This window comes from Equus asinus, chromosome 12, assembly GCF_041296235.1.
Source record: "Equus asinus isolate D_3611 breed Donkey chromosome 12, EquAss-T2T_v2, whole genome shotgun sequence".
Classification (NCBI taxonomy): domain Eukaryota; kingdom Metazoa; phylum Chordata; class Mammalia; order Perissodactyla; family Equidae; genus Equus; species Equus asinus.
Window position 1 is genome coordinate 13,035,598 of NC_091801.1, and position 25,139 is coordinate 13,060,736.

Consider the following 25,139-nt stretch of genomic DNA (forward strand, 5'->3'; position numbering starts at 1 on the left):
CTATTGTAGGATATTTCGGTAGTTTCCAGTTTTTAACTTTTACAGATAAAGCTGCTGTGAACATTTGTGTATAGGTTTTGTGTGGACATAAATTTTCGTTTCTCTGGGATAAATGCCCAAGAGTATGATTGCTGGGTTATACGGTAAGTTTATGTTTAGTTTTTTCTGAAACTGCCAAACTGTTTTCCAGAGTGGCTGACCCATTTTACATTCCCATCAAAAATGTATGAGAAATTCAGTTTCTCGGAATCCTCTCCAGCATTTGGTGGTGTCACTACTGTCTATTTTAGCTGTTTTAATGGGTTTGTGGTGATTTTGTGGTTTTAATGGTTAGTAATGTTCAGCATCTTTTGATGTGTTTATTTGCCTTCCATATATCCTCTTCAGTGAACCATCTCTTCACGTCCTTTGCCCATATTCTAATTGGATTGTTTGTTTTTTACTGTTGAGTTTTGAGAGTTCTTTATGTATCCTAGATACTAGTCCTTTGTCAGATATGTGGTCTGAAAATATTTTCTCCCAGACTGTAACTTCTTTTTTCGTCCTCTTACAGGGTCTTTCACAGAGTAAAAATTTTTAATTTTGATGATGTCCAATTTATCATTTTTATTTTATGGTAATTTTGTTTAAAAAAATGAATATGGCTGCCTGCTGCCTCAGTTTCTCCCTTAGGATTCCTCTTGCCCAGCCTGACTGCAAAGTGGGATGCAAACTCTCCAGAAACTCCTTTGTTTGTTGTCCCTGAATATTCACACAGGGGCTGTTTCTGCTTTGAGTGAAACCAAATGGAGACAGAAAAAATAAGGTTCTAGATTTTTCTTATTCTTATAGTCCTACTTATTTGCCTAAAACTTCTGACTTCTTTCTCAGTTGATAAGGAAGTATGGTATACCCTTGATAAAGATTTTGATTCCCATTTTATTCTTGAGGTTGGAGTTCACTAGAAACCCTTTATCCTGTCCTTTGTCCTTCAGGAACCCAACCTCTCCCTCCCCAACCAGATCATCTCCTAAGGGGCCAAGGGTTTGAGGACATTCTCCTGTGAACTCTTCTTGCATGAAGACACAATGAGAATTAACATGTAGGTGCCCCTTGCCCACTGTTGGCATGTGGTCCCTGTGTCCTCAGGAAATGTCTTCATGGGAAGGCCATCTAGAGGAAGGGAGAAAAATTCAGATATTTCACGGCAATATTAGAGCACAGACAATCAGTCTTAACATCTCCAGGTCACTTTTCCTGGCTTTGTGAGCCAGGTAGCCCACATCCCCTGAGTTAACATTAACTCCATGCCAATGTTGGTGCCACAGCTACCAAAACAAATAAGACCCAACTCTGCCCTATTGTGTGGACTTAGAATTTAGCATGAGGAGATAGACATGTAGATGCCTCAGCAAGTGAGTGCAATAACATGGTACCACTTGTGGTAGAGACTAATTACTCACCACACCTGCTTCCTCTTCTCCTCAGCTCACAGCCAGACTTGGTTACCCAACCTGGAGTTGGGTGTAGTCAGGGAGTTAGGTGTAGTCGTGTCACTGGATGTAGTCATGTCACTGGAGTATGAAGACTTTCAGTCCTTTTTCATAAAATCTTCCTATGCCCTATCTTCTGTTTTCCCTTCTACTGGCTGAATGCAGAGGACCATAATGCTAGCCCAGAGGAGGGTCAAGTCACGAGATAGAAGGGGTCTGGGACCCTGATTGATCAGGGTCCACTGCCCAGGAACACCCAGTTGGGCTTTCCATGAACATTGAGATTCTGGTGTGTTTGTTTAGCAGTTAGCTTACCTTGACTAATACACAGGACACAGAAGTCACAAGTCACCGCTCCCTTCCAGATATAGAAAGGCTTCATAGAGGAGGTGCCTGATTTCCCTTGGGGCTCATCCCACATTGCATCTCAGATACTCTAAGTACTACTTACTTTTACAGATCAGGGTATTGGTTTGTTGTTTTTCATGCTTTTACTCATTCATTAATTTTCCTCTTTTGAAATATCATTTACCCTTATTTGCCTAACAATATTAGCTATACAAAGCTCTAAAGTTGCATGCTATCAAATTCCAAATAACTTATTGCTTTTAGCATCCTCCCCTCTTTCAGAAAATTCTTCTAGCCTTTTGATAACTTAATTCAAATCCTTTGCACATATTTATCCAAAAGGCAGCTTTTAAATTCTGGCACGGCCACCCACTCTTCCTGCTGGGCTTTGATACTACCAGATGCTAGAGGGAAAACATTCACGATATGCCTACAATCTATTTCAATATATAATTCTAGCCAATTGAATGTCAGGCATTTCTAAAGAATGTTGTTGGTTGATATAATGTCCCTTGCCCAAGTTAAGGTTTTAATTTGAAATTGCATATGGGAATGCCTCGTGTTACATTTTCCCCAAATTTATAAATCTATCACAGATTCTCTTTCCTATGTATCTTGCCTCCTTAAGAGATTAACCATTAAGAGTGGAGTTTAACCTGATATCTTTAGAAAGCAAAAGAAGAAAAATATTCTGCTTTTGAAAGGGAATGTACCCTTAGGCCAAAAAAAAAAAAATTCTCTGTCTCTTAATACATGTTGGGAACTGCCAGTTGTCATGCTTATACTTAAGATGGATTAGGATTCCATCACTGGTCATCACATAAATTCTTATACTTATAACCTTACATCTTCATCTGCAGCCAAACAATTAGAAAAAAACTGTGTTTGGATATATTAGAATGTGTCAACCCTCTCAGAGCACTTTCTTGAAACAACTTAGGAGAATTTTTTACTTAAGTATTTGGCAGACCTGAACCATATCCCCAAAAGTGTATTAAATTTCTTCTGATTTGTGGGTGGAGGTAGGAGAAAGGGGCTGTTTGTGATCATAATTATTTAAACACAAAGTAAATCTCTTAGTTTGATTATTTTGTCTTAATGAAGATGTTTTTAGAAAATGAAGATACCAGTTTTTCTTTTGAGGTGGTTATTTAACTATAGACTTTAAAAATTACTTTTAATGGAGTTTCTGAAAATTATGAAACCAAGTGTAGTATTATTAGTGATGTGCTGTTCTCTCCATTGTAATGAGAGAAAGAAGATTTCGTTTACTTCTTGAACTGTACAATGACTTTGGTTTTCTGCTGGTTTAAAAAAATTAGGACTTTCTAGAAAAAAATTAAAGTTAATTCTAATATAAAGTTTCTTCCAAAGTTAAAATACTGTAATTGGCACAGAATAAGTTTACAACATATGAGAACGCCCACATTGGAGACCTCTCGTGATACTTCACTTTCTTCGTTTGAAAGATCAACAGTTAGCAGCTACTTATTTACTCCAGCTGAATAATGTCTTTACGCATGAAATGAGTGGTTACTTCTGGGTTTCAGTAAATGGGGGAGATGGTCTACTCCCTAATTCCATAGGGAACTTCTGAGAATTAATAAAACTATGTGTAAGAGGTGGCTAGACATTCTCGAACATGGTCACTGTTTTTAACCATTCATTCCTTCTTTCAGTCATTCAACCAGTAAGTATTTATTTAGCGTTTACTGTCCTAGGTGCTGAGTATTTGGCAATGAACAAAACAGACAAATCTCTGCCCTCATGGAACTTATGTTCTAATGGCGGACATGGACAATAAACAAGTAAATGGTGAAATATACAATAAAATTGTAGGAGCAATAAGCATTAACAATTAGGCAGTGTGAGGAGATGCAAGAATGTCACAGTGGAGTGGTACAGTTTCTTTAGGCTGAGGATTATGAGGGGTGACAACTGAGTAGAGAACTGGATGAAGTGAGGGAGAAAGCCATGTGAAGAACGGGAGAAGAGAGCCAGGTCTCGGGAAAAGCATATGAAAGTCCTTGAGACGGGAATGAACTCAGGGTGTTCCATGAAGCGTGAAGAGGTGACGTGGCTGGAACCTAGTGGGCTTGGGGGTGGTAAGTGATGAGACTGGAGTTGTAAATGAGGTGGGGTCACGGGGGGCTTTGGGGCTCACATACAGATTGGGGTTTTGTGTTAAGAGCAATGAGAAGCCACTGGGGGGCTTTGAGCAGGGTCATGACCTGTTCTCATTAACATTTCACAGCTCTCGCCCTGGATAAATTGGAACGATGGGCATTAGGCGGGCAGAGATGGACATAGGGAGACGAGTTAGGAAGCTCTGGCATGAGTTTTGCTGAGAGGGGACAATGACTTGATAGCAGAGCAGGTGCTGAGAAGTAGTTAGATTCTGGATTCATTTCAAAGAAGAACCAACAGAATTCGATAATGGGTCAGATGTGGGAGATGAGAGAGAAAGGAAGCGAGTGAGGTTGATTCCTAAGTTTTTTTGACCTGAGCCTGGTTGGGTAGGGGTTCCATTTCCTGGGAGAGGAGTGGTTTGGGGAATGGCAATCAAGTGTTTGGGTTTGGGCAGGATTGAAATGCCTTTTAGATACCAAAGTGGAGAAGTCCACCAGGCAGTCATACGTGTGAACTCTAGGGCAGAAGGCTAGGCTGAAGGTAGGAATTTGGGGCCATCAGTATTACAAGAGATTTAAGCCATAGGCCTCAATGGAATCATCTAGGGAGAGGATATGGATAGAGAAGATAAGAGGTCCAAGGATGGACTTAAAAGTCAGGATGAAGGAAAAGCCAGCAGCAGAGGACACTGAGAAGAGCTGCCCCATGATGTAAGAGGATGAGCAAGAGGGCTGGAGGTCCTGGCCCCAAGGGAACTCTAGTTCTTCATATCAGGAAAAAATGTGAAGTTGCTGATTAACATACATTCACTTATAGCCTCTAGTTGGCCCAGTGAGTCTCTGGTCCCAGCTATCTGGATTCCAGCCTTGACAGTGACCCTGAATTAGCCTAGCTCCAAACCTTGGCCCCACCTAAATGGTCTGCTTGTTGAGGTTGATCCTGCCTGCTCAGAGTCCAGCCCAAGTCGCCACTCACCCTCGTACCCAGACAAGTCCAGCAGCCTTTGCTGCCAGCTCTGCACCTTCTCAATTGCCACCCCCAGCGCCCTTCACTCCCCTGAAAACCCCCGCTCAGCAGAGCATAAGAGGAAGTAAGGGAGTGGATGGAAGAGGGAGCCCCATAGTCTCAGAGCCTGCACCCAAACCCTCGCTCTTACTTGGCTCCGTGCCTTGGTCTGGCTCATGCTATTTCTTGGGTGCTTGAACGGTGCATCCTATCACTGGATCGAGTGGTGGCACAAGATAGCAGTTAAGAATTCTTAACTGGCCATCTAGGTCTAGATTTCAGATCTACCAGGATCAAGCCGTGTGGCCTTGCATAAATTATTTCATCTGTATCTCTGCATCCTCATCTTTAACTGGGGATGAGAGTCAAGCCTACTCGTGGTGACTGTGAAGGTTAAATGAGTAGGGAATGTAAAGTTCTTAGAACAAAGTGAGTGTCAACAGCACAAGATGCTATGTCATTTAATAGTTGAGATTTTACTTGCCCAGGGTCCTATGGCTCCTGAGAGCTGGAGCTGGACGTATCCATCAGTTGATCCCTATAACAGGATGGTTTTACTGATTTGGTCTTCTAAATGGAGATGTTGAGTAACAACAAGTGTAGACACTTTCTCACATGACCAGTGATTGAAGCTCAGGTCAGTTTTTCACCTCTATCAAGGAGAACCCAGCTTTCACCTGCAAACCGTCCTTGCAACGTGTTACATAGCTCTAAATGTCACCTCTCCAATAACCCTTCTCATCCTGCAGATGTGCTGGTGTTCTCTGCCTGTGTGGTCTTGTCCGTGTCAGCAGGCCTGTCTCAGAGCACAGAGAGCCTGAGAGACACAAGGGCCTTCACAGCCACCTGCCTCCCAGCATCGCCTCCCTCCTGACAGATGGCCCCAGTCGATGGGTGTCCCCCAGCCTTACCTCAGTGTCCAGCATGCACTCCCTGGACACAAGGTTCTTTCTTGTTTTGAGACCAAATCCATTTGCCTGTGGTTTCCACCCCTGGGCTTGGCTCAGCCTTTCCCAGAACAAGGTGCCTCCCTTTTTTCTCCGCAAGAACTTTAAAATTGTCCAGGGCACTAGCAGGCCCCCCAGTTCCAACTACCTCCTGTCTCCAGCCATTCTGAACTGCTTTGCACCAGCAGCTCTCTCCACCCAGAATGCTCTCCTCTCAGCATCAGCCTCCCTGCACAGGTCCTACTCACCCCACCTCTCACCCGCATCCTGCCTCTCCAGAACACTCTTCACCAGGGACCTGAGTGCCCTTTCCCGAGGCCACCGTGGTAGATTCTTTCTTCACAGCCATCACCTGGAGAGACTGGCATTGTTCGCGTCCCTTCTGCCTGCTGGAAGATGAAAAGGCAGGGACTGCATATTGAGCTCAGATTTCCTGGTGCCCAGTGTGGTGCCTGGTTCTCGATAAATATTTGTTGAATGAATGACAGTACCAGTCATGAATCAGATACAGGCCCCTCCTTCTAGGAAATAATCACAGATTGTGACAAGTGCTATGAGGAAAATGAACAAGATATGTGATTTGTTGGGGGTGACACCCGAGATGGGCGGTCAGGGGAGGCCTCCCTGGAGCTGAGACCAGAGGACTGATGAGCAGCTGGACATGAGAAGGGATGGTTAGAGGGACCAGCCAGCGAGAATCCAAGATGGGAAAGAGGAACAGAAAGGAGTCCGGCATAGAGCATGGGAGTGAAGACAAGAGAGGTGCTGGGGCCTCTGGAGGCAGCGGGAGGTCATGGAAGTTTTCAGGAGGAGTGACTCGATCTTGCTGCAGAGCCTGCCCCAAGACGGCCGGCAGCTCTTCTGGTCTGGCCTGAAGAGGCTACAGGGAAACTGGTGGTCAACTGAAGAGCCACCTAGCACAGCTGGCCCATATCTTATCAGGCCCCAGACTCCCCTTTCCCGGACGTCTCAGTCAAGCCCTCGTGTCTCCTTCTGGGGCCCGACACCAACCTGGGCTCAGGAAAGTCTGGTGTCAGACATTTACACCTCAGTGTGACTTTTGGTCCCTGTTAAAGGGATGGTGGTTCAAAACAACACAAAGATGGTATTTTCCAGCTCTGTACTCAGAAGTCAGACACCGTCTCACTGGGCTGAGAGCAAGGTGTCGGAGGGCTGTGTGCCTTTCAGGAAGGCCTGGGTTAGAATCCGTTTCCGGGCCTTTTCCAGCTTCTGTTAGCTTACTGCATTCCTTGGTTCGTGGACCCTTCCTCCGTATTCAAAGCCAGTGATGCCACATCCCTCCGACCCTTCTGGGCTCATCATGTCTCCATCTCTGACCAGGGCTGGGAGAGCTTCTCTGATTTGAAACTCATGTGATTAGATTGGACTCACCTGGCAATCCAGGCTAATCGTCCCATCTGCCAAGTCCCTTGTAAAAGAACATTCACAGATACCGCAGATTAGGACATGGGCGTCTTTGGAAGACATTATTCTGCCTGCCACAGGACTCCTAGGTCTTAAAAGATCAATCAAATACAACGCATGAACTGTTGGGATATGGATTCAAAAATCAACTTTAAAAGATATCTTTGAGACTATCTGGGAGATTTTAACATGACTTGGGTATTTATTCACTTTTTTTTAAGGTATGCTTTTTTTTCTTGGTGAGGAAGATTGGCCCTGGGCTAACATCTGTTGCCTATCTTCCTCTTTTTTTTTCTCCTCAAAGCCCCAGTACACAGTTGTATATTCTAGTTGTAGGTCATTCTAGTTCTTCCATGTAGGATGCTGCCACAGCATGGCTTGATGAGCCATGTGTAGGTCCATGCCCAGGATCCAAACCAGCGAACCCTGGGCCACCCAAGCTGAATGGGTGAACTTAACCACTTGGCCACAGGGCCAGCCCCAACTTGAGTATTTAGATGATAGAAAGGTCTTATTTTGTTAAGTGTGAAAATGGCATGTATCTTTGGCAAATATCTGATATTTGGTTTGGAACACTACAGGAAAAGCATGGAGAAAGATGAGAGAAGGTTGGCAAAATACTGGTAATTCTTGATCCGAGTGATAGGTCTGTGGGGGTTCAGTATACTCTTCTTTGTACTTTTGTGAATGTTTGGAACTTTTATTTTAAAAAGTAAATATATATTTATAATGTAAATTATATATACAATATATATAAATTTTATACATATATAAAATCAGGTGTCCGTAAGGGGCTAAGGAGACATCCAAAGTGGAGGTGAAGGTCTGTTCTGGCCCCTCCCTGCTGCAATCTGGCCACTAAGATGGCCACCAACTGCCCCGAGGAAGAAATCAGGCTTCTGCATGCCTCACCCTTTGGAGAATCAGTAAGGCCTGTGAGCCACATGCCTGTACCACCTGGGACTCTATTTCAGTACAATCACAGGTTCAGAATTATACAGAACTTTCAAGTTTGTATTGTTTGACCATCACTCCCTGTTCCCAACCTCCACCCCCCATGCAATCCAGGAATACATTAAGCGAGCAGTGAAAATTATGATATAACTGTAGTGTAAATTTTATCAATCACATACTCAAACCCAAATGGAATTCCTGAATAGACAGAGCCATATGTGCCCATGCTCAGTGGGAATGCCTCTCATTCTCTTTGGAGTAGGATATCAAAGGACTAAGAAATCTCAAATAGACCTTCGGGCAGTGGAGGGGAGGGCTGCCAATGCAGAATTCAGCCATGACGGCCCTGCAGAGCCAGGCTCTCCTTGGGCAAAAGAGGCTCCTCTCCGGTCCTCTGTTCCAGGATGTGCCACCTTGACGGTCTTCAGCAAAGCCCCTGTTGTGGGGTCCTCCAGGTAGGGTTTCCCAGGCTCTTCCTTTGAAGACCTCACACTGGCCTGGGGAGGGCGACGCGCTAGTTGCAGACCTCAAAAATGATAGAAGCTAAAGCCCGAATGACTGACGTTTCGAAAAGACAGAAACTATCATCTGTATCCCTTGGAGCTAAATTAAAAGGCAGGAGAACCTCCTCTCACGTGGATAGGTACAACCCAGCCCTGCTTTCCCATGTTGATCCCATGGCACATTGGCCACAGAGCCTGGGGGTGGGGGTGGGGGGTGCTTGATAGGGGGAGAGAGAGCCTGGATGGAGAGGAGCTGTGGGGGACGCCCTGCAGGGGAGAAGGCGAGCAAGGGCCAGATGCTGCCACAGAACAGAGAGAAAGCAGAAAGAGGAGATATGTCTGCAAGCACTTGTCTGTCGCGGGAGCTTCAGATGGAAGCCGACGGATAATCTATTAAGGAATACTTGAAGGCTTTGTAAACACATTGTGGAGATTTCAAACAGGAAAACGGCTCTGCCAGGCAAGGGCTGACCAACAACCTGGGAGACAGGACGTCAACACATCGACGATGACTCAGTTCAGAAAGGCAAGTGGCAAGGGCTATCAGAAATCCATGGGTAGGAGACAGGCTGAGAATCAGGGAAGTCCACCCTGAGAGGTGGAAAAGACTCAGATATCTCCAGCGGACAGGAAGTAGACCAGTCTGACCAGGACGGAAGAATCAAGTGGGCAAGACTTCATAAATGTCAGTGTGTCTCCAGGCCAACTGGCCCGGGAGCTTATTGATAATCCTGACACCTGCCAGGTGTTCCTGAGGCTGGTGACTTGTCTGCTGGTTTGGGGATCACTCTCCGGGAAACACACTGCAATAGACGGCAGTGACTGAGGTGGTGAGGTTGGGTGGGGCCAGCTGATGGAGAGCCTTGAGTGCCAGGCCAAGGATACAGAAAGTTATTCTGGAGCTGGGAGCTATTAATGGCTTTTGATTAAGGGGGAGGCAGAATGATAGTGTTCTCTAATGAAGAGAGATGGATGAGCAATGTGCTGGAAAAAATTAGTAGAAATATACAGGAAACTGGACATAAATTAACATGGAGATAGAGAACATAAAGTATTTGATGACTGGATGTTGGGCTCGAGAGAGAGCAAAGGAGAGAAAGATGCGTAATAAAGTGCTTGTTCATTAAACACCACTACCGTCCAGGCATTTACCCCTCAAACAATCTGATGCAGTCGGTGTAGTCTCCAATTTACAGATGATGGAAAAGAGGCTCAGAAAGGTAAAGTAACATGCATAAAGACACACAGCTGCTCTGCAATAGAGCCGTGTCCATCAGGCCTCCAAATGTCATGCCCTTTCCCTTTCCTTTTCCAGATGACAGGAAGAGTGTATTAGTTTTCTCTTGCTGCTATAACAAATTAAAAGACGTCGTGGATTAACACAATGCAAATGTATTATCTCAGAGTTTTGTAGGTCAGAAGTTAGACGGGGTCTCACTGGGCTAAAATCAAGGTGTAGACAGTTCCTGTGGGGGGTCTCTAGGGGCGAATTGGTCTCCCTGCCTTTTCCAGCTTCTGGAGGCCACCCACATTCCTTGGCTGGTGCCCCCCTTCCTCCATCTTCAAAACTAACGACGTTGCATTTCTTCGCTCCTCTTTTCCCCCGGCCATGTCTTTGCTTCTGACAAAGCCAGGAAGGGTTCTCTGATTTTAAGGACTCGTGTGATCAGACTGGACCCACTTGGACAGTCCAGGACAATCTCTCATCTCAATGTTCAGACCTCCATCCCCTCTGCAAGGCCACCTTTGCCACCGGAGGTGACATATGCACAGATTCCGGGGATCAGGACATGGACACCTTTGGGGGACATTATCCTGCCAAGCACGGAGAGCGACGCTGCTGCCACTCACAGACACGCGGCTTTGTGCCTAGCGCCAGGTTTTGGGAAATGCCATTACAAAGGGGACTTTTTGTTGAATAAAAATAATTTGAAAGAGGACAAAACAGGAATTTAAAAAGGAACGATGTGGGTAAGACAGAAACGGCACGGCTGGAGGAAGACGGCAGCATGGATGACGCGGCTTCAGTTTGTTCTGAACACACTGAAAACGTCCCTCAGCACAGTTAATCCTGCTCTAAATTCCACTCTGTATCATTGTCAAGGCTGGCAGCTACGTGGATCACCCAACGTAAGCGCCTCACTGCAGAAATAAAGGTGATGGCTAAGTCTGGAGTTTAAGTGCCTAAATTTGTACTAATTCCCCAAATTCTAGTCGAAATTCCTGGCCTTTGTTTTAGCTGACTCTCTAAAACCTGCCTGTCTTCGACCACCCACCCCCCCTTATTTTCCTCACAATAAGTAGTCATCACCTTAGCAGGCTGACGTGCCTTTCTTCCAACAGTAAGCCATTTTATAAAGTACCAATTTTATGGAAATTACCTGAACCAATAGGATTATGTAAGCATGAATGGAAAGTGTGAGCTATAATGAAATTGTTAGAAAGCAGGGAGCAAATGGTTTAATGAAAACTCAGTATAATCCTATTTTTTGTTTTATTTTTAAAGTCCTATCATTGATTCATCTGAAATGTAATGGACTGAGGATCCTATCATAATGTGATAAAATTTAGAAATACAATTTTCTCTTCTTGGCTTCTCTTCCTTTATATAAAGAGAGACTTGGCTTTTAGTTATAGGCCTTTCCAAGCAAGCAAATGATAACTTGAAAACATTAACGTTCACTTTCAAGCTTCCTGAAGAACTTTCTGGGTTTTCAGTCATTTAAATGATTTCATATAGAGTCAGTCTCAAAGATTGTTGGGATAAGAAGTTAGGCGAGGCCTCAACTGAAAATGAAGACGTTTGTATTTGAAGCCCCTCATTTTCTGATTAAAGGAGACTGATTTAATGAGCTGGGTACATGACCACTGTACGTTCTGAAATGAATCCAGCAGTTAGATCTGCTCCCAGGAAGACTGCCACATGAGCAAGCTCTGGACGGGGAACGGGCAAAACAAAACAAACCTTGAACACTTACTTACAAATGAAGGCCACGTTCGGACATGTATGGTTACCATCGACTTTAATGGGAACAGCCTGTCTGTTTCTGGGATTCAGGATATGAAATCGGTGGGAAAAGTGTGAAATGGGAGAAAAAGAAATAAAAGGATCTTGTTCAAAGACTCCAAAGAGAACCGCGTGTCATTAAGGGGATGAATTAAAATTCACATTTTGCTAACGAAGACCATTGTTTTCTCTCAGAGTTCCATTGTCATTAAAAACTATTTAACCCCCAAAGAAGGAAGCAACACAATTTGCTACTTGTGTATTGAGAGGAAAGTCAGAAATTGTAGAAATGGTTGGAAAGACTCACCTCCATACTGTAGACACACACACACACACACACACGCACACACGTGAACCAAGACCAACAAACAGGCATGGAAAGTATCTAATTGGCATCATGTTTCTGGCATTGCTATAACTACACACAAAACAAGCGATACATGAAATGGTAGTGACATCTGTTCTAGAACCTCTGGGGCTTTACTCACAAAACAGTTGTAAAATCTTTTGGGGACAAAAATATTTCTATGTATCTATGCAGCTCCTTTCCTCTAAGGGAGACACACACACATACATGGATACAAATGTGCTGAAAAGGAAACATCATTCACTTCTTTAAAATACTTTCTTAATTTTTCTCATTTCAAACGAAGCTACATGCATTGTCTTGGATGTGCCTTTCTTCTATTGATTTAATCCCAGAACATGTAAATTGTCATAAAGCTGAAGTTTAAGAAGTCAGTTGGTAGGCCATGGTAACATACAAATGGATGCTGAGCGAGTTTGTTTTGGTTTGGCAGGGAAACATTTTCTGACCTTGGCAGTGAAATCATTGTTATCTATTTGTTTATGGCCAAAGCCGTATGGAGGGTCTGGGTACTTATGTTAGTATATCTTTGAAATTCTCGAATCCGCAGTGTGTGGGAAGTTATACAACTTGGGTTTAAGCATCGTTCAGGATGTTCCTCATTAAGGAACCCAGATTTCCCTCCTTCCCACGACTCCCCAAGATTAGTTTACATTTATCACACAGCAAATTGCCCATGCCGACAGGGTGAACGGCAGACAGTGGGAGCTCAACATCTTGTTATCTGTTTACCCCCTCAGTAAACAGACACTACAGAACTTGCTTCTTAAATATATCTCCCCAAATGAAGGTTATTTGATTTTTCCCTCACTCCAAACAAAGTGTACTTTAATATCATGTAGCATATTTATAGTATGTTCTTAATTTTTTTAAAGGAACTGGCCTCTAGCGAGTAACAGTTGATCTGGTTCGAGTAGTTTAAACATGAAGATTTTGTTGATTTTACCATCTTCTGGACAGATTTGGAGGTGCATAGTAAAACATTTTTGTGGACTGTTAAATTTTCGTCTTTGTTCACAAATCCACTCCATTATACGTCCTTCTTTGAAGAGATTGGTAATTGGGTCTTGCTAAATGTAATGTGGCTATTTCAGGCACCGCTGCATAATCCTATTGTTTGGGGCATTTTGCTGTAGAAAGCGAAGCAAACCCATCTCATTCCATGAAATTTTTTAATCTGTAAAGTGTCCTTTCTGGGAAAGTAGGGGGTGATGAACTTGGGGTGAGGGTGGGAGGGGAGCCCCTGATTCTCCAGTCAAGCTCGTGACCAGCGAGGGAGGAAGCAGCTGACCAAGTGTTCTATTAATACCTGTAAGAGGAGGCACCTGGTCGGCAGCCCCTGCCCATCTACGCTTTCCTAAACATATTCGGCTTATCGCTGTCTATACACCACTGCCAAACTCTTCCTCCTCTTCCTCTGTCCATATCGCCTTTGCAATCCCAGTAACTCTTCTCAGTGCAGTATCCTCCATCCCACAACCCCAGGGAAACACCCAATTCAAGCAGACTCTGGGGCTTGTTTCTCCCTCCTGCCTGCAACCACTAGAAGGTGAGAAATGAACTCTTCCCAGAACAACAGCGAGGGGAGGCAAGTCAAGCGAGCGAGACTCGATACCTTCAGGATGCTAAGAAATGGAGAATCAAGTCACCTCATTTGTGGTCATTGGGTAATTCTAAGTGACAAAATAACTACTACAGTGATTTAGTTTTAGCCAAAACTGCAAGTCTAACAGAAGTGCTGACGGAAGGCTCAGAAGTCAACCCAGAGACCGCAAGAAGGCTGGAGACTGGAAACTGACTGTGTGATCCCCCAAGATAATAAATCCCCCTCTAGAAAATGGAGATAATTTTGAGAACTTACCTCAAGTATTATTGTGGGAAATAGTTAATAGAATGTGTATGGAAGAGGTAACAAGAGTGAATTGAAATAATGCTATTGAAAGGCATTGTGCTAAAATTGGGTAGGTGGAATGTGAGCAATTTTTGAGTTTGGAGGAAATAAATTGATGTCGTCAAGAATGTGGGCTGGGTTCAAATCTCCACTCTGCCACTTGCTAACTGTGTGACCGAGAGTAGGCTACTGAATTCCTGTGGTGGGACCTACCTTGCAGGGCTAACACCTGAGGTCACTGCCCAGTCTCATGACTATGGCAGAGTGATGCTCACCAAATGGGACCTACTACTGTTTACAGAGAAGATAAATCGTCTTCATTGCCTTTTATAAATTAGAAAGAAGTCCTCTCATATTTATAAGCAATTGTATTTGGTGTTATCTATAAGATGTGGGTTGACTTATCTCATCAGATAGATAAGGGGATGTTATTTGGAAGCCTTTCAGCATACCTTCGGAGGGAAGCAGGCACGCAAGAATTCTGAAAATCCGTTCATGGCATCGAGTGAAAGAGTGCACCGCCGTTGCAGCCTGTAGGACATTCTTTGGATGATGACAGGCATTTTGACAGTGCATGGGGACCTGCCTGACAAGTTGATAAAAGCATCCAGGAGATTTTGTAAGAGCTGAAACACTGAACCTGCTCCCTGAGACCTGAGAGCAGGCCTTCATCTCTTATGTGCATCTCTGGTTGAATGGAAGACAGCAGGTGTCACTGGGTCCTGGACTAGGCAAAGCAAGACTTTTGGTTCCTCGTATTCAGGCAACAAGTATTCCAAAAGCAACTACAGACATACCTCGGAGACTCTGTGGGTTCAGTTCCAGAGCACCACAATAAAGCGAATATTGTGATAAAGTGAGTCATGAGTTTTGCCTTATGTCTAAAAAAACAATGTACATACCTTAATTTAAAAGTATTTTATGACTAAAAAATGCTAATCATCATCTGAGCCTTCAGCAAGTTGTATCTTCTTGCTGGTGGAGGGTCTTACCTGGATGTTGATAGCTGCTGACTGATCAGAGTGGTAGTTGCTGAAGGCTGGGGTGGCTGTGGCAATTTCTTAAAATAAGACAACAATGAAGTTTGCCACATCAATTGACTCTTCCTTTCATGAACGATTTCTCCCTAGTATGTGATGCTGTTTGATAGCATTTTACCCCCAGTAGAAATTCTTTCAAAATTGGAGTCAATCCTCTCAAACCCTGCCACTGCTTTATCAACTAAGTTTATGTCATATTCTAAATCCTGTGTTGTCATTTCAACAATCTTCACAGCATCTTTGTCAGGAGTAGATGCAATCTCAAGAAACTACATTCTTTGCTCATCAATAAGAAGCAGCTCCTCATCTATTTTTGTTTGATCATGACATTGCAGCCATTCAGTCACATCTTCAGGCTCCTCTTCGAATTCTAGTTCTCTTGCTGTTTCCACCACATCAGCAGTTACTCCCCCACTGAAGTCTTGAACCCCTCAAAGTCATCCTTGAGGGTTGGAATCAGCTTCTTCCAAACTCCTGTTAATGTTGATATTTTGAGCTCTTTCCATGAATCACAAATGTTCTTAATGGCATCTAGAATGATGAATCTTTTCTAGGTTTTCCATTGACTTTGCCTGGATCCATCAAAGGAATCATTATCTATGGCAGCTAAAGCCTTATGAAATGTATTTCTTAAATAGTAAGACTTGAAAGTTGAAATGACTCCTTGATCCATGGGCTGCAGAATGGATGTTGTAATAGCAGGCATGAAAACATTAATCTGGTACATCTCCATGAAAGCTCTTGGGTGACCAGATGCATGGTCAGAGAGCAGTCATATTTTGAAAGGAATCCTTTTTTCTGAGCAGTAGGTCTCAACAGAGGCTTAAAATATTCAGTAAACCATGTTGGAAACAGATACACTGTCATCCAGGCTTTGCTGTTCCATTTATAGAGCACAGGCAGAGTAGATTGAGCATCATTCTTAAGGGCCCCAGGATTTTCAGAATGGTAAGTGAGCATTGGCTTCAACTTAAGTCACCAGCTGCATTAGCCCCTAAGAAGAGAGTCAGCCTGTCCTTTGAAGCTTTGAAGCCAGGCACTGACTTCTCCTCTCTAGCTATGAAAGTCCTAGGTTGCATCTTCTTCCAATAGAAGGCTGTTCCATCTACATTGAGAATTTGTTGTTGAGTGTAGCACCTTCATTAACGATCTCAGCTAGATCTTCTGCATAACCAGCTGCAGCTTCTCCATCAGCACTTGCTGCTTCAACTTGCACTTTTCTTTTATGGAGACGGCTTCTTAAACTTCATGAACCAACCTCTGCTGGCTTCAGACTTTTCTTCTGCAGCTTCCTCACCTCTCTCAGCCTTCACAGAGAAGAGAGTTAGGGCCTTGTTCTGGGTTAGGCTTTGGCTTAAGGGAACGTTGTGGTTGGTTTGTTCTTCTACCCAGACCACTAAAACTTCTTCCATGTCACCGCTAAGGTTGTTTTGCTTTCTTATCATTCGTGTGTTCACTGGAGTAGCGCTTTTAATTTCCTTCAGGAACTTTTCCTTTGCATTCACAATTCAGCTAACTGTTTGGTGCAAGAAGCTTAGCTTTCGGCCTATTTCGGCTTTCGACATGCCTTCCTCACTAAGCTTAATCATTTCTAGCTTTTGATTTAAAGAGACAGATGTCCAACTCTTCCTTTTACTTGAATACTTAGAGGCCGTTGTAGGGATATTAATTGGCCTAATTTCAATATGGTTGTGTCTCAGGGAATAGAGAGGCCTGAGGAGAAGGAGAGAGACAGGAGAATGGCCAGTCAGTGGAGCAGTGAGAAGACACATATACATCGATTAAGTTTGCTTTCTTATATGGGCGCTGTTTGTTGCACCCCAAAACAATTACAATAGTATCATCAAAGATCACTGATCACAGATCACCATAACAAATATAATAATGAAAAAGTTTGAAATATTGCAAGAATTACCAAAATGTGACCCAGAGACATGAAGTGAACAAATGCTATTTGAAAAATTAGCGTCATTAGACCTGCTCGATGCGGGGTTGCCGTAAACCTTCAGTTTGTAAAAAGCACAATATCTACAAAGCACAATAAAGCAAAGTGCAATAAAATTAGTGATGTCTGTTGTGAAAATGGGTTACAATTAGCCTATAAATGATTTTTTAAGGTTTTTTAAAAATTTGGTTTTGGTTGTCATTTGGCCTTGTTGGGAATAAAAACAGAACCAAGAAGCTCAGGAGCCCTCCAGAGTCTCATTCAGCAACACCACACCACAAATTTAGCTTTCTGAGTAGCCTTCTGTAACAGTCCATTGGGAAGGAATTGATAAAAATCAGCATTCCTGCCAATAATTAATGGTCAGAACAAAATAGATGTTCATTTGGTCAAAATTGTTCAATGTAGGGGCTGGCCCTGTGGCGTAGTGGTTAAGTTTGTGCGCTCTGCTTTGGCAGCCCGGAGTTTGCAGGTTCCCATCTTGGGTGTGGACCTACACACTGCTCGTCAAGCCATGCTGTGGCAGCATCCCACAAACCAAGTAGAGGAAGATGGGCACAGATGTTAGCTCAGAGACAATCTTCCTCAAGCAAAAAAAGGAAGATTGGCACAGATGTTAGCTCAGGGCCAATCTTCCTCACCAATAATAATAATAGTAATAAATTGTTGAATAGACAAAGAACTCTAAGTTCATTAGCCTGCCCTACAACATTGGGTTATCTGGAAAGGTCAGGCGTGGACTGGTCTTTAGAGCTTAGCAGTGAGTGGGGCTGGTTTTTTGCCCTGCACATATGAGGTGGGACTCCAGAGCTCAGGTGCATGTGACAAGCCCACAGGAATGTACGGACCCACAGGACTTTTCTTAGCATAGTCACCTGAGAAGGCTGTCCAGCCACCTCAGCATCTCAAGACTTGAACGGACCTCAGAGGTCAACTAATTGAGTAAAAGTGAGACTGTGACTTTCTTTCTAGGAGAGTGGAATTGTCCAAATCTAGGTCTTTTGAGGGTGAATTTAATTTTTGAAAGCAACCAAACATCTCTCAAAGCCAAGTCTATTGAATAAATTAAGCGGTCAGGATGGACAAATGAAAAATAAGGTGGGGGGCTGGCCCCGTGGCCTAGTGGTTAAGTTCTCGCGCTCCGCTGCAATGGCCCAGGGTTTCACCGGTTTGAATCCTGGGCGTGCACATGGCATCGCTCATCAGGCCACGCTGAGGCGGCATCCCACATGCCACAACTAGAAGGACCCACAACTGAAAATACACAACTATGTACCACGGGGTTTTGGGAGAAAAAGGAAAAACAAAATCTTTAAAAAAAAAAAAAAGAAAAGAAAGATAAGGTGGGCCCATAAAATGACAAAACTGGTTTGCTCGAATGACCCACAATGTGGTTCTGAGAGGTAATTCGAAAAGCACCTAGAGAAACAGATGCTCCTCACCCTGCTGGTGTGGGTGCAACCTCTCTGAGGGCAGACAGAAAGCTCGTATTAGATCTTTAAAAATGTGCGTGCTCTTTGGCCTGGAAATTCAGTTTCTAGGAATTTATCATACGGAAATTATTGAGGTGGTACACAAAGGTGTGAATATTAGGAAGCTTGGTACAGTGTTAGTAACAGCTTAAAAATTGGGAGTGGCCTAAACATGCAACAGTAGGGATTGGCTAAATACAGGAAGGTGCGTAAAGTCAATGGGATGCTGTGCAGTCAGGTGAAACGATGCTACTGAAATGTTCCTGTTGATCCAGAGAACTGCTCACGTTCCATGAAAAGAGCAAGTTATAAGGCAGTGTTAAGATGTGATCCAGGCTGAAGTATGAACGTATCGGGAGGGGATAGAAAAGGATGCAGCAAGACATTCACCGAGTTGTGAATGGTGGGTGGAATTGTGAATATTTTCATATTCGTTCTACTCGTCTATGTATGATTTTTCTGTAACAAAAAAACATTTTTATAATAAAAAGGTAATAAAAGGAAATATCAGAGAGAGGAGAAAGAGGTTCTACTATCCTTATAGCAGAGTTATGATGTACCTATGTTAGTTTGTTAGAATTGCACAACAAAGTACCACAAATTGAGCCGCTTAATCAACAGTAACTTGTTGTTTCGTGGTTCTGGAAGCTGGAAGTCTAGGATCAAGGTTTTGGCAGGGTTCGTTCTTCCTGAAGGCTGTGAGGGATCTGTTCCATGCCTCTCTCCCAGCTTCTGATGGTTTGCTGGCAATCTTTGGTGTTCCCTGGCTTCTGCTGCGTCACTCCAGTCTCTGCCTTCCTCTTCACATTGTGTTCTCCCTGTGCATGTGGCTGTGTCTAAATTTCACCTTTTTATAAGGACATTGGTCATGTTGGATCAGGGCCCACCCTACCCTAGTATGACTTCGTCTTAATTAATTACATCTGCAATGACCCTATTTCCAAATAAGGCCACATTAGGAGGTATTAGGGGTTGGGACTTCAACATATGAATTGGCACGGGGCACAATTCAACCAACAACATTCCCCAGTGACATGGCCACCCTGCTCCCACACAACTGAGGTTGGCACTTCCCTGCCACCACAACCTGCACCAGCTGCTGTATAGTGTGAGTATGGACCAAGATCAGGAGTGGTGGGGCAGGGCCCTGCAGGACTCCAGTTTCAAAGAGATACAGGCGAAAACAGAGAGCCAGGGCCTAGCCCCTTCCCTGCCCCAGCGTGCCCAGGCCGGGGCTGCAGACACGAGCGAAAGTTCAGATGAGAACTGAACTAGAGAGACGAGTTGAGAGAGCTGCAAGGAAGGAGTAGTCTAAAGAAAAAGAAAAGGACATATTGTTACTTTTGGTTGAGTATAGGAGTTGTGATTTAAAAAATGGAAAGAAAGACCAAGAGAGAAGGGAGAAAAAATATTAAAAATATTACACAAAAATCTGCACACTGATGTTTATAGCAGCTTTATTCATAATCATCAAAACCTGGAAGCACCAAGATGTCTCTCAATAGGTGACTGGATAAACACACTGTGGTACATCCATACAATGAAATATTATTTGGCGATAAAAAAAAGAAGAGCTGTCAAGCCATGAAAAGACGTGGAGGAACCGTCAACGAACATTGCTAAGTGAAAGAAATCGATCTGAAATGATTCCAACCATATGACATTCTGGAAAAAGCAAAACTATAGAGATGGTGAGAAGTTCAGTGGTTGCCAGGGGTGTGGGGAGATAGGGAGGAGGGACAAACAGGTGAAACACAGGAGATTTTGAGAGGAGTGAACCTGTTACGTATGATACTATAATGGTGGATACGTGAATGATGCATTTTTCAAAACCCATAGAATGTACAACGCAAAGAGTGAACCTAATGTACACTATGGACTTCAGTTATTGACAATATATCAATGTTGGCTCATCAGTTATAACAAAGATATCACACTAATGCAGGATGTTAATAATAGGGGCCACTATGTTGAGGGTTGGAGAGAGAGGGCACTCTGCACTACCTGCTCCATTTTTCTGTACACCTAAAACTGCACTAAAAAAATAAGATGTATTCACTTTAAAATCAAAACCAAATCGTATATTACAAATAAAGAAATTTAAAAGAGATCATGTACTTAGCTTCCCAAAACGGGCCCTTGGCAGATAAAAGTTTTGGAAACTGCAAGAGTTCGCTCTTTTTCAAAGGCAGTTGAGAAGATACAGATGACCAAGGTGTCACCCAGCAGGGTCTCCAAGATTCAAACAACTGTGTCTGCTCGCACCTATCTCAGACTCAACAAAGCCCCTCTATTTGAGCTTAAAAGTGGTGGGGTGCAGGGGAGGGAAGAGGATCCAAATTCTTATTCAGAGAAATAACAATTTGGAACGTGCACAAGAGTGTCAACAAGTTATGCAGATCTTATCAGCATCGCATTTTTGGTGCCTCCCAGCTATCCAGCGAGGCTCCATCAGCCTGTCAACACCCTTCAGCATCCCACGCATCACGGGCATATCAACACCTCCGGAGGCTCTGCCTGGCCAGGCCCGCCTCCCCAGGGCCCCTGGGAGCGCGAATTTTCTCTCCTCACGGGACACCATCATACCATCCCCGCGGTATGCATGAGTGTCTTCGGTCCATTCCTCCATTCACATTCTGTGACTTGCTTTGGGCTAAATGTCTATAAACTTGAATAATGCTTTCATGCTAACTTTGGAAAGGGTACCCAATTTGGGAAAATCTGATGTTCTCACATCAGAAGGAAGACAATGTGTAGTTTCCGTAATGTGAGAAGAAATTATGCAAAGTCATCCTCAAAGTATCATGGGCTAATACACTTTTTCTTCAGTGTGTTTCTACTTTTGCCGATAAAACATCATGATTTTACAAAAGTATGGATATGGCCTGAGACTTGTGGAGATTCCTCTCTCCACCTCCCCCCACTCAGAATAAGCCCTCATAGTATATATAGTGCTCCATGATAATACAGCCTTTCAAATGTAATTTTGCTAAATGATGCAAAAAAACATTTATTTAGACTAATGAAAATGATAGTTTTTATTATATACCTCAGCTTTCTTTTACAATTACCTATTTGTTACATTGAAGTCAGTGAATGGATCTCCCTGTTTGTTTGTTTGTTTTCATTTTAGGCAGCTTTAAGTGCCTTGAAACAATTTTCTGAACAAGGACTGGATCCAATGGAAGGGGCCATGAATATTGAAAAAGGTTCCCTTGAAAAGTGAGTAAATCTGTCGTATTCTTACATTTGTCATTTTCTAACTGTACAAAAAATAAGATGTAGATAATAAGGTAAAAAACTCAAGACAATCTTTATAGCTTATAAAATTATTCATAATACAATTAAATGTAAATAAATGAGAAATAGTATACATGGTCATATTCATTTCCTATAATATGTCTGTGAAAGCTTTAATCTACTAATTGAGAATTATTTGTGCATTTTACTGCCTTTGTTGGAAAGATTTTTGTGAGTTTTGTTGACTATAGGGACTTGCAAAACATAAAAGATCCTGTTTCACTTCATACCATTGAGCATTCTCTCCCTCAACCGTTTTCTGAGGTAAAAATTTTCACTCACATATCTGCTAAGTTGTGGGCACAACAGAGAGAAAAGAAAGAGAAGTGGAGACGGGGCATTGCCTCCCCTTGGCTGGATTTTGCTTTTCACATTGTTCTGTGAAACACAAACGCACGTTGCCACAGAAGTGTGGCTCCCAAGGGCTGCAAAGGCAAAAATGTGGCTATAATAAATATTTCTGAAATCCAGCTCGTAGCTTTTTTATGGTATTGAACATAAGGTTTTATCTACGGGACTGAATTTGTGGTCTCTCTAGAGACCCAATTTATGCTAAAGAAATGGAAAGCAATTGTATTTACATAGTGGAATCCAAACTCTTTCAAAGCAGTAATGTTAACAGGTGAGATTTCAGGACACACACAGGAGATAATATTTTTAGAATGCAAAAAATAGATAACCCAGAAAGTAAACACCAGATCTGCTGTTAAACAAGCATACCTCAGAAACAGCATTTGGCCATTAATATTTAAAAGGTGAGAGCATGAGAAGAAAACATTTGGGAAACAGACGTGGCATTTTAAGTTGTCTATAGATTGGCAACCGTTTATAAGCTAATTTAATCAAAAACATTTCCACATGATCTCATCAGTAGACTATCTGAACATAAATATTGTTGTTTCACTTTAAAATGTCACTTTGGTGGTGACCTTTGAATCCTGTGTGCCATCTGCTAATAAACATGTCTGAAGACGTGCAACCCTGGACCTTCAGCTCTTGTTAATGTATTAATCTTCCAGACAAGCCCAGCATCTGGGGGAGAAAGCGGACAATAACCAGACACACCCGGGCTCCATCGCTCAGGACTGCAAGAAATCAAAGCCGGTCATCTAGCAGCTCCCAGAACCAGGCCTGCCACCGCATCCTTATAAACCTGTCAGCACGCATGAGGGTGTCTGTGTTCAAGGAAATGAATGACTAATACCATTATTCGAGTCTTATGTGAAGACAACGCTATTCTAACACAAGAGATAATATACATAGTACTGTTTGTTCAACTGGGGAAAAATAAAACTTTGAGCATTTCCCTTGGAACTCGAGATCAGATCATAACTCATTTGCCCAGAGGCAGCAGAAATCTGATCCTGCTACTGGAGCTTAAAATAACAATTAAGGAAAGGTGTTAGAAGCAGAGGTAAAATTTTTAAATGATTAATAGAGAAATTGGGTTTGTTCTGTTGTTATGATTGTTTTGTCGTGGCGCTCGTGTTCGGTTAGATTCTCTCTCTTGTTTTAAATAATGCTTGACGATTCAAAATTTAACCAATTGACGTGCTGTGGAATGTGATGGTTGTTGTCTTCATAGAGAGTCACAAAGTGTCTCTTTTTATGCAGATATTTGTAATCTTCATCCTGTATCAATATGAATAACTCTAAGGCGCACTTACTCAAAGACATATGCAAACAAACATGGTTTACATCAGGTCAGCTATTTGACTAAAAATATGAAATAATGTTAGGAACAACTAGTTTCAATATATTCCAGGAACGAAAAAAACAAAAACAGAAACAAAAACCAGTTGTGGGTTTTGAGCTCCATAATACTATTAGCCACTAAGGAGGCGTCTTGCCTCTGCAAACATTTCTCCGGATTCCACGTTCCCTTGTGGAAATCACACTCACCCCATGCGTGTGTTGTAGCCACTCACTGTTTGCATCAAGAGTGTTTTTAGTACCTCTCTCTGGACTTGGGACAGTGAGTAGGGTCAAAATAAATAATGTACATGGCAGGGAAGGGAAAGCTTGTCGGAGGAGCCGTGAGAGCCTTGCCAGCTTGTATCCAGCCACGCTCTGGACCAGCATGTTGGAATCCAGCGTGTAGCAAATGCAGTAAAAATTTGGTCGGTTTCTGTGTGAAGTGTTGTTAATGTTCCTTTCGTTCCCTCGCTCTCATCTCTTAAATATCGCCTCAGTGAAACCCGTCCCAGAGGCCACCACCGGGCCAGTCATCCTGCACAGCACTGGCATTAGATAATGTCCGGGCTCCTTGTGCCACCGGCCGTATCTGTGAAACTGCAGGGCCGCCTCCCGGGTGACGGTGACTCGGAGCCAGGTTCCAGACTGGCCCACGTCATCTCGTTGTCCAGGCTTTCTCCTTACTGATTTGCAAACGTTGTGCAATGAGAAAACACTAGATGGTCTAAGTACTCAACCTAGCATGACAATAGGAATATAATTATGTAAGATTTCACAAGCAAAACCACTGCAAATCATGATCTGGCTGACTCACACGCGACTGGAGAATAAACAAACAGCAACATAAGGAAATAACTCGAGGGTTTTTTTTAATGATTCCCATGTGGGGAAGTCCACCGGCGCTCGGAGGGCTGGGTGCCCTTGGAGGAAATGGGTTTTGTTACATAAAGCTGGGTCCTTGTAGAAATAACAGCACGTTTGTAAAGCTGGGGTTTACAAAGGTAAGCCGAGTTAAGCAGTAAGTCCTGCTGCACCCTGAGAGGGCACAGAGGACCCTAAATCTTTCCCTTAGAAGGGGACAGGCCCTCTCTTCCCCTAGGCCTCACCACCTGAGGCTTCTGCCCTCTGAGGGGCACGGAACAGGCCTTTAAAGTGGATCTTCAGTTTACCCAATGCAATTAACACAGATCACCTCCCTCAGCCTCCGGCACCCGCACAACACCAAGGCTGGCAGGGCTGCGGGAGAGTGAGGGGCTGGGGCGCAGACACAGCTGATCAGGTCTCGCAACCCCAGTGTCTGAAGCATTTGACTCTTGAGCTATCTGGCCCAAATCATCCTCCGGGCTGGTGGATCCCTGAACACACCAGAGTGAGGTGGGGGCCGGGGGATGTAAATTTGCACAGATCTCAAGTTTCGTGATAGGAGATTTCTTCAAAATTCCCTCCCATCTGCCTGCCTGAGGGCCCAGGGGGACCTTCCGATATTTTCCCAGAACGACAGCCACAGCACCTCCTGGGAACCGGCTGGGTTTTCCTCGGGTAGAATTAGCAATGCAAATGATGGGCGGCCAGCAGCCCCTTGCAGGGACCTGCTGCGATGCTCCATGCTCCTTCCAAAGCGCTACGTTATATATCATT

At 43.4% G+C, this 25,139-nt stretch overlaps 1 protein-coding gene across 29 annotated transcripts in view; it reads left to right on the forward strand.

Annotated features, from left to right (window-relative positions):
- STAU2 (staufen double-stranded RNA binding protein 2) overlaps positions 1-23,589 on the forward strand; it is a 296,365-nt gene extending 272,776 nt beyond the window's left edge. For all 29 annotated transcript variants that reach the window (XR_011493134.1, XM_070481057.1, XM_070481050.1 and 26 more), the window contains 2 exons: positions 21,640-21,728; positions 22,826-23,589. Coding sequence is in view for 28 of the 29 variants with exons in the window: in XM_070481057.1 (XP_070337158.1) it covers positions 21,640-21,728; positions 22,826-22,919 (183 nt within the window). In the remaining variant the exon portion in view is untranslated. The remainder of the gene's footprint in view (positions 1-21,639; positions 21,729-22,825) is intronic.
- Positions 23,590-25,139: the final 1,550 nt, after the last annotated feature.